This window comes from Anser anser (genome assembly GCF_964211835.1).
Source record: "Anser anser genome assembly, chromosome: 5".
Taxonomy (NCBI): Eukaryota; Metazoa; Chordata; class Aves; order Anseriformes; family Anatidae; genus Anser; species Anser anser.
Window position 1 is genome coordinate 38,503,130 of NC_139725.1, and position 12,535 is coordinate 38,515,664.

A 12,535-nucleotide genomic window follows, 5' to 3' on the forward strand; every position below is an offset into this window, starting at 1 on the left:
TCTGATATATATATATACATATATATAATTTTGTATTATTGTAAATGTAATATTATTTTTTAAACTCATGGATTTTCCTTTCCTTCTCTTGCAGGTTTTGGGACAGGCACAGGCAGCCCCTGTCTTTTGGTACATCACTGAGGGTTATGCAAACAGAGAAGGGAGCAAAAGCCATCGTGAAATAACGAAGCAGGAGAAGCAAAGCCTTACAAAGCTATTTCTCTCTGATTCCGGCACTACCTCCTGTTTTGAATCGTTTGCACAAGGAGCTGATGAAAGTGCTGACCTGTTTCACTGCTTCCCTCCCGCCTCAGTGCTGCCTTCCCAAAAGACAGATGCAGACAATGTTTCTCCAGGGGCACAAGCCAGCTTTGAACAGCACGGCTGGCCAAAGTGCTCCGGCAGCTGCCAGCTCCCATTTACAAGTGACTCATGCCTTCCTACAGCTCTGCTCGCTAAATAGAGGAACGCTGCCTGGAGTTAGCTGAGCACCAAACCACAAGCCAGGTCTCCCTACTTGTCACTGAGAACAGCAGATCACATATATGCCTTTATATACACACACACATGTATTTCTTTCTCCTTTCAGCTGCTATCTTACAAACCTCCTCCTCCTTTCTCACCCCCACAGCCCAAACCAGCAGCAGAAGTCCAGCAAGATGAGCAGGGCACGTAGCATCCAGCCAGTGGGCAAGGGAGCACCACAGCCTCTGTGCTTCTCAGATGAACCCAGGAGCATCAGTTTGTGCCTGGGGCAGGGTATGAGATGCTTCATAGAGAAGTCCAAAAAATAAAAATAAAAATAAAAATTAAAAAAAAATAAACAAAAACCGGTCAGGCAGTTAATAAACACCAAAAGGGTTTTTTCTCCTAAACCCTCCAGATCTGAGGCTGTACCTCCAATGAGTGACACCAGCCTCAGTGTGTCAAGGTCCTCTTGTTTCCTTGATTTTGTATTTTTGTAAAGCAAGACAAGTATTTCAGTCCGTATTTTATAACAGAACTGCAAAACCAGTGTGTTGCCAAGGGCCCATACTCCTCCTTCATGCTTCCACAGTTCAGATGCTACACCCAACTATCAATGAACCTCCCAAAACTATCGTCAAACCATCTCTTGCCCATAGCACGTGAAACCAGTGCCAGTCAAGACTGCTTTCCCACTAAAAGCATAGACAAATGCTTTTTAAAAAATTATTTTTAACTTAAAAAAAAGTTGTATCAGCACTAGATCCGATCCCCTATGGCCACATGAAGGTTGGACGTGCCACTTTGTGCTGGGGTGCTGAGGACCATCCGAGTGGCCTCAGGCACTGTGGCTGATGCTGCTGGAGACAGCAGCCCCAGCTGTACCACAGGAAGCAGCGGCAACAGGGCCGTGTGGGTTCAGAGCCGGGGCAGCGATAAATTATAAAAAGCAAAAGGGCGAGTGCCTGAGCGTCGCGTCAGACAAAGGAGAGCACTGTCTCACTGGGGGAGCGGGACATTTGTACGTGATGGGAACACAAACGCTGGGAAAGATTCATGACATTTAAAAAAAAAAAAAGGAGGGAGGGTTTTCCCCCTATTTATTTATTTACTCCAATTTTGCATGCTTCAGAGACAGGAAAAACTCAGTGCTTATGTTAAAACGATTGTGCCTGGCAATATGAATAACATCAGGAGCAAGGAAGACATCAGATTGTTCACACTGTTTTAACAGCAGAATCCCTGCTTTTTGCAAAGGCTCTTGAAAGGCCCCTGTGAACAGCTGCAATCCTGTCCCAGCCCTGCTGATTCAGAAAGGAATCTGCCTGTGTGCTTTGGTTCTAGCTTCAGAAAGCACCTGAACACACCTCCAGCTTGTGTTTAAGTCCAACAGAAATCATGGACTTAATCTTGCATTAAAGCATTTCCTTAGGGTAAGACCATCACCCCAGACCAGACCCTCTAAGAGTTTACCCCAACATAGACCAGTACAAATGACAGAAACAAACGCCCTGGGAAAACAAACAAAAAGATTTTGCTTGCCACCAGAAGAACCTCTACAACCTTACTTAAGGAATTACCTGGAAGCATTTCATCTCTTCTTGTGTAACTGCAGAAATGAGATGGATGTGCAAGGACAAGGAAAACTCTGAGTACGTGCAGTCCAGCACAACCCAAAGAGGCCGACGCCTTTCTGTGCACATGGAGGGAAAGCTGCTGGGGAAACCTCCTCCTGAAATCACCCAGCAACTTGAAAATTAAGAGACTGCCTCATCATTACAGCCAGTTCAAAGCCAAGCAACCTTTTCATCAAAAAGGACTCAGGAAATTGGGCCTGCACACCAGCAGTCGGGGCAGATAAACACCAATGCAGAAGGCACAAAGCAGCTGCTTATATTGTCATCTTCTGGCCACTCCACCCTCAGGACAGGATGCTGTGAGACGTTTTGGATACACCAGCATTTTTTTTTCTCTGGTACCTTGTGGCAAAGGGAACAGGTCCTCTGGTCCAAACCAGGAGAAGCCTGGCACAACCATTTGCACCAATGTTTAGTTTCAAATTTTCCTGCAAGTCAGGAAATCGTAAACATATTTGGTTTTAAGCTAACATTTACCTGCTAACAAACCCCTGTAATTAAGAAGCTCCTTCTGCTGCAGAACTCCTTTTGAGCTGCAGCGATTTTATTTCTACTGATTCACCCTCCCGACCCCAACAGGCTCGTGGGGCTGCTGGGAGCACGTCCTAAGCTGCTGCAGAGAAAGGGAAAACCAGAACGTGATGTGATGTTGAAGCTCCTCTGGCCTTTTCTGCAGCAAAGCCCAGAACAAAACCTCAAACCCGTTTTGTATTGGTTAGCAAAAGCATCAAAAGCCCTCCTTGTCTATTACAGCAGGGGCTGGGTAAGGCCACATGCTGCAGACAAAGTCAGATGCACGTTCAACGCTCTGATTTTGGACAAACTTTGTGTTTTGGGGGCTTCTTCGCTCATAACTCTGCCACCAACCTTGCTACTCATGAGCTGGGCCAGAGCAGGGACACTGTCTTCCTTTCTTCAGCAGTCAGCGTTGCCTGCTAATTACTGCTGATCCCTATTGATTTCATAGGAACTAAGCTGCATTGTACACATCGGAGAGACAGGTATAGGATCCAAGATATTATTCTGATATATTTGTTCTTCCCCATTTCATTCGCCATTTTGTGGCCAAACCTACCAGACAGGCATACATTGGAAAAGGGAACATTATCTCTCAACAGTAATTTCTCTACTTTAATGCAGGCAGATGAACGCGAAGCATCCTCAGAAGACAGCCCAAAGCCCAAAACCCAGTTATTGGCCATGTAGACAGGCCAATGGAGCAAAGGCTAACTACAGTGCTGAACAAAGGATTCAAGTTTTTGTGGCAAAGCACAATAAATCCCAGATTTGTGATTTTTGCACAGCTGGGATAAGCTGTTTTACAAATAAATACTGGTGACACTGAGCCTGTCTGGAAAGTAGGTAACTTGAAATTAAAAAGCCATGACAGATGTCTGAAAGAATTCGATCAGGAGGGATAGAAACTCTGAAAAGCAGAAGAGAATGGGAAATGAGAAAGATTCATGTTTTGTTTATAGTGCCGAGGTCTGAGAACAGTGAATATTTACAAATGAATTGTCTTTTTCTCCTGTCCTGCATAGCTTCTCTGCAAGAAGTACTGTAAACAGGTCTCTCAAGAGTCAAAGGCAAGAAGGGAATCTTGCTTTCATCATGTTCAAACAACACTTCTATCTACTGCCTCTTGAAAATAACCATCAAAACCATTTTTCAGCTGAAGATTGGGCTTTTCCATTCTAGCTGGATGATTTTCAGGAAGATGGTTCTGCTCTATAAAGGTTATTTATTTATTTAATTTTATTTATTTTTTGTGTCAAGTGGAATAAAATACTGAGAACATCTGCTGTGGATCAGGGGACAAGAAACTTCCCAGTTCCTACTTGCAGAAAGAGGAAAGGGCTCATCCCAACAGACTCACAAGATACTGGTGAATTTGACTGATTTCTCCCCATATTACCACTATTTCTGGAAACACCAACATGCAGGAGGCTGCGTGAGGGCATCTGGTTTAGTTTCGCTCTTTACTTTGAGAAAATCAGACAAGCGAACTGCTCTATAATGAAACTTTGCAAGCCTTTTGAATCCCCCACCCCACTCAGCAGTCCGTACCACTGCACTGTCTGTCCTGGGGAGGCAGTCACATCTGGCCTTTCTTCCTCACTGGTGAGACAAGTTATCTTTCAAGCCAAGCCAAATTACCATGTGTTTTGTAAGTGACGTTCCTATAATTAAATCTTTCCTTATTTTTAGTCCCTGCTTTTCTTTGCATTTTAGCAAGAAGAGAAACCCAAGGGGATCTCCAATGGTATTTTATTTTTTCTGTTGTCAGAAATACTGCTGTTTTTCCATATCTGAAAAGTAAACATCTTGAAACAAAAACAAAAAACATTTTGTCTTGTGAAAACTATTTCTGTTTTGCTTAAAACAAAACAAAAAAAATGAGTACTAAAGCTAACCATAACACATGGGTGCATTTATGGGCAGGGCACTCAAAGCAAAAAACAGGATAATGATTTGAAATAAAAACAGATGTAGCTATTAAAACATTTACAGAGAAAGTCTTTAAATATTTTCAGCTAAGTGTTTTGTTGATTGGTATCGTTCTTTAAATATACTCAGCTAAATATTTTGTTAAATGGCACATACCCTTATTCATTCAATATACAACTTTTTCTTGTGGTCTTTTCACAGCCTATTTCACATTTTTGGAGCAAGAATATCTAAACAGCCTGTTCACATACTGCAGTTTCCACAGACCACCCAGACACACTTTCTGGTGCCACTTCTCCTTTGGTAACACTGCTTCTGTTCAAAGCTCTCATTAGAAACCTGTGCAGAAGAAGGAGATGCCCTGCTTGAGGTCTCCCTTTTGTGTTGATTGCAAATTATTATTTCCATATTAAAATGCTAGTGTGAAAATAATGTATTCTCATAGTTTTGCCTGAAACCAAGGAAAATTTATACAGAGGCTGTAAGAAGACTGTTTGCTATGGATGTCTCAGCTCTGATGGACATTGCTTTAGCCAGGTAAGTGTGGGACCTTTGGGCACAGGTGGTGCTGCAATAGAGATGAACGCTGCTGCTATGCCATCAGTATTCACCAGATGTTTTCAAAGCAGCTGGACGAATTCATGGAGGAAAAAAAATCCAGAGGACATCACACACAAAAGGACCAGCAGCTCATCCCTAAGTGACAGGCTGTTGGCAGCTAGAAAGCATTGCTCCACGCTTGCTGGGTTTTCGTGCTCCTGCCTTTCTGAGATCCGGTGCCTTTTGTCTGACCCTTATTGCAGAGGATCTTCAGCTCCTGGTCAGCTGTGGACAAGATTTCTAGAGAGGCAGGAGCTTATCCCTTACTGCTTCCCAGACGTTGCCCTTTGGTCTTACAGCCCCACAGAGACAGGATTTTAACCTCCCCACAGGACACCAAACCATTACAACATGGAGTTTCTACGAGCTGTGTTCTGTGGGTCGAGTGTGAGCACAAAGAGGTGCAATTGCAGCAGCCTGAGCACAGACCAAGTCTCTGGGGTTTTGGTGGAACTATGCTCCACAAAAAAAAAGTGTTTTTTTTTTCCAAATCCCAAATCTCTCTTTTTTTTTTTTTTTTTGAGCATGGGTGGAATTAAGACCAAGAAGCTACAAATTCATCTGAATGGGAAGAGGAGTAAACATGTAAAGCAGATGAAAGGAAATGATATCAGCTCAGGGAAGAATTAAAAGTCTAGCCTTCCTGAAGTACTAAGCCCCATTTCTGCTTCCCCAGCAGCCAGCATCCTGCTGCCACGTAACTTAACTCCATCTCCCCAGCACCCTTCATCTCCAGCACCATCCAGCACACCAGCAGCGAGCTCTGGGGTAACAATTCAGAGACCTGAAAATCCAGCCTCGTGCAGTCTTCTCCTCTAGACCACGTATCCCAGCATGACATCAACCCCAAATGCTGTTTTTCACACTAGCTATTTCACTGTGCCACTGCTGCTGGTTAACAGGCGCAGTTCCTGGACATTTCTCGTGGATCTCACCAGAGACAGACAAGCCGAGCAGCCACAACCTTTGAACTGAGGCTCCCAGGTGAAGTTACCAGGAATTAGAGCTGGCTGGAAACTGCCCAATATTTGAGATGACAAAAAAAAAAAAAAAAAAAAAAAAAAAAAAAACTTTTCAAAAGCCAAGCACCTTATTTTTCAAAACAATGAAAACACCCAAAGCTATTTAAAACAAGAGATGCATTTCAAATTACCTTCAAGTGAAAACGTTTGTCCTGTCCAAGAATTTCCAGGGCCAGCACCCCACATTCCCTTCTCTCCCTCTAAGTGACCTATTTCTTGCAGAGGAGGGATGTAACACAACATGCATCCTATAGACCTTGATGAGGATGGCTTAATTACCACCAGCTGTCCCTTTTAAAGGAGAAATTGGTACAAAACCTGCATCTGATGAGAGGCTACTGGCATTTCCTAGCAGAGGAAGCTTACCTCTGTGCTGCGTGCGTATCTCCAGCAGGCAGCTGGTATCAGCCCGCAGAAGGCCAGAGCAAAGCAGAAAAAACCCTGAGGATAAAGAGAAAATTGTTATCAGTTACGTTATGGGGAGAAGACATCCATGTGAAAACATGCTAGGAACATATTTAATGTGCTTGTTCAAGCAAGTTTGGATAAAGTTAGAGCTAAGCATCGCTTTCTCTTGGTATGCTTCATAACTTGTAAGAAATTGGATGCACAATAGTGTTGTGATTCTCCATCAGGAACCCTCTGAGTACAGCGCGGCCATTTGAAGGGGTTGACCAAAAAAAAAACACTCGGCTTCCTGTGGAGCAGTTAACCTAATCTGCCCAAATTCCTCTTAATAACAGAAAAGGAGAGAGAAAATTATATTTACTTGTGCCTCTTCTGAAGCAGGAGCATGCACAAAAATAGCACCTCTCTCGAGGGATCCAATCCCCCACGTCTAGAAGTCAGTTGTGGATTTCAAGGAGGGGAAAACTCACAAGTCCATAAATAAATAGTCCATAAAGAAGTGGGATGGAGAGCAAGCAGTGTTGGGAAAGGAGCCGGACCTTCCCTTGGCCCGCATCTCAGCGCTGTCAGCTACGTCAGAGCTGCATGGCCATGTTGACCTGCTTAGACAAAAGGATGACAGAAATACAGTCAAGGCCAGCAACTGACCCTGGAGAGTCCAAACAATGACAGCAATGACACAGGAGGCAGCCTGACTTTTGTCTTCTTCCCCAGGCTCACAGAGCTGGAAGTCAGACGCGCCTTCTCTTTATTTGAAGAAATTCAATCCAAAAAAAAAGCCAACCCTGATGTAAACATCAGTGCCTGTTGTAACAGCTGGACCAAAGGATCTTGTTCACATTAAAAAGAAAATAAAAAGTGCCTATAAAATGTTTGAAGGCCAAATGGATTCATCAAATATGAATCCACAGCTTAGTCTGGCAATGGCAAGTGATGATGAATAAGCAGCAGTTGTAAATTATTGCCCTTACAAGCTTTTCCATGAAACTGTCCCTCTTCCAAAAAGGAGTCATGTATCAGGGGACAGCTACCCATCTGACTATAGCTTGTTTTGTTTTCTCTTTTTTTTTTTTTCCAGCTGAATACTTCAATAATATGACCTAGTTGAAATCTCTTGAAGATTAAATATTTCATGAAATTTTACCAAATTCAAGCTTAAGGGAAGGAAAAAGAGTAACTTTAGCTTAAGAAGTATGGCTTTTTTTTTTTTTAAAAAAGCTTTTAGAAAAAAAAAAAAAAAGCCTCCATATACTTTAAGAAAGGAAAATGCGTTACTTCAAATCCTGGAAATGAATGAGAACATGCCCGCAGAATGACTTTTCAGATTGCTCCACAGTGGAACCAGCCCCGGCATTTTGCTGCCTCTTTACACCACCCTCAAAAAAACAGCATAGCAGAGTCAATGTTTTCATCCAATTTAGGACCAAAACCAGGCTTGAAAAAAAAAAAAAGAAAAAAAGAAAAAAAGAAAAGAAGAAAAGAAAATTAAGGTAGATGAAAAACCAACACTAGCAGCAATGGGAAAGCTCTCCCATGACCAAGAGGACCTGCCGTGAACCTGGAAAGCGGGAAACCCAGCACGCAAGTGGCACCACCCGGATTTCTTCCCTCTCACTCTCCCATCCTTCCCGCACTTACGACATCCCTCTGGGGCCAGAAAAAACAGCAGTATCAAATTCGCCTGCTCATCTTCCCTTCCCCAGCTCCAGCCCCCAGTCCTTCAGCATCGGCTCTCCCTTTACTTCTGCCTAGTGTCTCTGGGAATAGAGACGCGGCCCCTCGGGGACCTCCAGCCGGTGCAAAGCAATTACATGGCTCCCAGAGCATCTTATAAATGAATCATAGGCTGCTCTCTCCTTTTCCTGGCCAAAAGCACTTGTAGAAGTGCAACTTTCTGATTATATTAGAAGATATTTGGAGGAAAAAGAAAATAAAAATGAAAAGGCAACACTCAGCTTGCACGCAATGTGCGGAGGGACTCCCTGGAGGAGGACGCAGCCCCACTATCATCCTCCGCCATCAGTCCCTCTTTTATGAATGACCTCATTCCCGTCCTCACTGCAAGGAACAATTCAGCCCCTAGAGACTCAGCAGCATCTGCAGAAATGGTGTGCCATCTCTCGGCGAGCGTAACTTTTAATTCACCCTTCTCACACTTACCCTTTGGGTAAAGCAGTCCCTGAGCCTCAGCATCCTCCCTGTGCCACGCAGTCAGCAGCATCCCCAGCAGCACACTGCTGATGCTTCGGGAGAGCAAAGGGAAAGTTATTGGGGCTGAGGGAGGGATGCTCTGGCTCCAGACGGGCTGGGCAGCTCTGCCAAGCTGCCTCCCAGCCAGGGAAGGAGCAGATCTGTGACCTCCCCTGCTCTGGCTGCTTTTTGGTGCCACTGTGGCCGCTGTGAGAGGCTGCCCCCTGCAATAACTCACAGCCTAGGGACAGGGAAAGGGGTAGATAATTTCGGATTGCATCCATCAGATTGCAGCCCTCCCTCCCTGCCCCAGTTCACCTAACAGCACGTGGCATGCTTGCCTTTCCATGTAAGCGTTGCCTGCAATCTCTGTCTGCAGGAGAAACCCATCCTCAGCTCCAGCTGAGCGCAGCATCTCTGCCTGCTCCCGGGGACTGCTGTCACACAGATGTGTTACAGCACCATGAAGAGACAAATTCACAGCAAAACCAAGATGGTGAAGTGTGCTGCTGGGTTATTAAGGACCCTCAAAGCACTTGCCTGCAATTACACACCTGGGGGCAGTAAAGCAAACAGCCTGTGCTGTGTGCTGGTCCCGCTGGCACATCACTCAGTGAGAAGCTGGGTTACACTGGGTGTCCACTGAGTCTTTTCCACCACAGAAATTGCTTGGAACAGTTGATCCGTCCCAAACACTTATTTTGAGTAGTTTTTAGGCTGGAAAGTTCAGGTGTCAGAGTTTCAGGTGGGATATTCTGGTTGTTCTCTGCCACCCCCCCCATCCCCACTCCTCCTTGTCTGACCAGCTACCATCACACGGTGCCTTAAACACTGTCAGAGCCAGTTCCTTTTGTACAAGTAGTGCTACCAAAATTGCAGTTTTCCTTCCTTTTCCTCCCCTTCAATAGCAGTATGGCCTTCAGAGGCCGTGAGAGCTGCAGGATGTTTACATTCAGGGCTGCCTGCCTGGTGCACCGCATATCACCAAAAAGCAGGACTGCAGCTGGAGGAGAGTCAATAAACCTGTCACTGCTCCGCCATTGAAGAGGAGCTCTGGGAATAACAGTCCAGGATTTTAGAAAGTAATATTTTATCTCTAAGATCTCAGTCGTTCTCCAGGAACCAGCTTCCTTGCAAGCATCGGTGTGTGCACGGAGGTTTCTGCCTGGGCTGGTGCCGCTGCTGCAGCTACGAGACGAGCTGCCGATTCAACCCATTCTGGTTTCTAACCACCCTGCACCCATCGTTGTCATTAGGACAAGAAAGACTGAGGCCCCTCTTCGGCATACACAGCCCTCCCGAAGAAGGAGACTGTTCAGAGCCCCAGAGGTATGACTCGTGCCACTCCTGCCCACGGTCACATCCGACCTTGGAGGCTGGCACTCTGCCTTCATCTCCCGCTTTCACATCCGAGATCAAACGTGGGCAGGGACTGGTGGGGAAACCAGATGCAGAATGGTCCTTGCTGCAAGATATCAACAGCTTTAAAGGGGTTTATGCCAACGTAGAGGTCTGGGAAAAGCTCCCCTATAGAAACCCTGCGATGCAAATTGATACCACACCGGTGAGCCGTTTGCACAAGGAGGAGCGGTGCAGGAGGTGCTTCAGAGCTCTCCAGGGAGGACAAGCGCACTTTTCCAGCCCTGTCCCAAAGTCAGGAAAAATCCCAGAGGGTAAACTGGCCGCCCAGGGCTCCTCGGCTATTCCCAGGGCTGTTACCCAGGCACGGCTGTGCCCTGCCCAGCGCCGGCTCCCCGGCCCCCCCCAGCGGCCAAAAGGGGCCCGGAGCCGGCAGGAGCCGAAGTGAAGGTGCTGGGGCAATGCCAGCAGGAGCCTGGAGGAATAGCAGCCTCGTGGGGAGCATGTCACCCCAGCCCCTAGGCACCCATGAGCCAAAATGGGAGCTTTTCTCCCCAGAACTTAACGAAATCGCATGGCTTCCTGCAAAGCAGAGCTTGCAGTTCAGTTTATTAATGTTGATATGGTCCAGGCTCAAACATTGCTCAAAAAGTGCATCATCTCTGCAATTGCTTTGGAATAAAACAAAACAAAACAACAACAACAAAAAAACACCACCACCACCAAAAACCAACAACAAGGTGCATAAGGATGCAATCCTCAGCTGGAGGAGCCCCACGGGGTCAGGCCAGTCTCCGCATTATAAAAAATGTCCCCTTGCAGCATGGAGTGGTGTAATGGGATGTCCTAGCCCTGCGTGCGTGCAGCAGGTAGAAGGTGTGAGTGCCTGCACGCCTCCCACTCTCAGCTGGCCCCTCGGGAGGGATACGCACCGTCGCTGTGAGGCACTGCGACTCCCGCACCGTGGCGGCTGAGCTCAGCAGGGCTGCGAGGATCAGGGTCATGCTGAGGCAGATGCCAATGTAGAAAGCTGGAAGGAAACCGGACACGGGATCTGCAGTCAGACACCAAGACTTCAAGGGGACTAATGGTGAAATGCTTTTGCTCGGGGAGAGGACAAAAAGTGTGTTTTGGGAACGTGGTGTAAGAAGACCACTTTGCAGAACTCGAATGCTTTATAACTTACTCATCATTCCCCAGCTGCTTTGCTCGTCTTGCAGACCTCTGAGCAGCAAACCCAGCTCCAGCAGAGCCAGGCACCCTGGGAGGATGCCCACAAGCTGACAATTACTTCAGCCCTCTGATAAAGATGCCCCCGAATTGGGGATGCTGAAGAGCAGCAGATGCCCTGCGGCTGCTATCGGGGCTCGGCGCACCGCTAATCTCCTGCAACACTCGCCTGCTGGTTTCCTCCCAGCCAAGGCAGGGCCACAGCCAGTACCCGAGTGCTTTGCAGCCCTGACTAGGGGCTAAGCATGCAGTATCAGGCTGTTCTCGTCTCTTTGCTCTAGCCTTGTATCCAAGACTCAGTTTATATTTCTCCTTCATTTAGTCTTTCCCTATAACCTCTGCACCGTCCAGGGCACAAATTAAACCAGGGGAAAAGAAACGAACAAACATTTTTCCCCCAGGATGTTTTTCCACGCATTTCTCCTCTCCCATTCTCCTCCCAACATCATTTTTCATCATATTCAGCCTCAACCCCTGTAGCAGCCCCTCTCCCCGTGCTCCCGTGGCACTTCCAGTCCCACCACGCCTTTGGTTCCACCTACATCTGGCTGAGCTGCCCCTGGGCTTTCTCTGCAGCACAGGGAAAAGATGGGGAGATGTGGTGTGGGTCCAAAAACAGTGAGAAAAACAGTGCCTGCAGGACTCCTTTAGCCCTAGAGCATCCTACAGGCCCTGAATCCTGCCTTCCCCAAAGGTCTCGCTGGGGCACAACCGCGACATACCTGCGTGGTGGATGACCCGGTAGGAGTTGCTCTCAGGGGAGATGTCGCTGATGACGGTGAAATGCAGCCCGTAGTGGGTGACTGTGCTCAGCGTGGCAATGGACAGCCCCAGCAGCTGCAAAGGAAGGTTTGGAAGAAGGGATTTACACAGTGGCAGGTCCCTCTGAGTGCACACGATGTGTCTGTATGCTCCTGAGTCCTACCCACAGGCAGACAGCCCCGATATCCAAACAGTACTGCACAGACCCCAAAATGCACATAGTAGGACAAATCCTAAAATGACATTATAGTTTCAGAGGTTAAGTTCCTCCAAACCACAGTATTTTCTGCTTGCATATAACCTAATTTATGGCACCTATGGTTTCCTCATGCTGTGTGTTATTGTGTATCTCGATCCACACCCAGCAAAATGCTTAGTGCAATGCCAGCTAGCTCAGATTTCTGAGAAACACCA

The 12,535-nt window shown here is 46.6% G+C and overlaps 1 protein-coding gene across 10 annotated transcripts in view; it reads right to left on the reverse strand.

The window, feature by feature from the left end:
- Positions 1-12,535, reverse strand: part of TSPAN32 (tetraspanin 32) — a 31,320-nt gene that overhangs the window by 11,645 nt on the left and 7,140 nt on the right. For 7 of the 10 annotated variants that reach the window (XM_083838823.1, XM_083838827.1, XM_083838826.1 and 4 more), the window contains 3 exons: positions 12,082-12,196; positions 11,062-11,159; positions 6,539-6,613 (listed from right to left, as the gene is read on the reverse strand). In XM_083838823.1, the coding sequence (XP_083694949.1) occupies positions 6,539-6,613; positions 11,062-11,159; positions 12,082-12,196 (288 nt within the window). Of the gene's footprint in view, positions 1-6,538; positions 6,614-8,740; positions 8,824-9,111; positions 10,372-11,061; positions 11,160-12,081; positions 12,197-12,535 lie in introns of those variants that run through there. The other 3 variants (XR_014585270.1, XM_083838820.1, XM_083838828.1) reach the window with 2 other exon arrangements.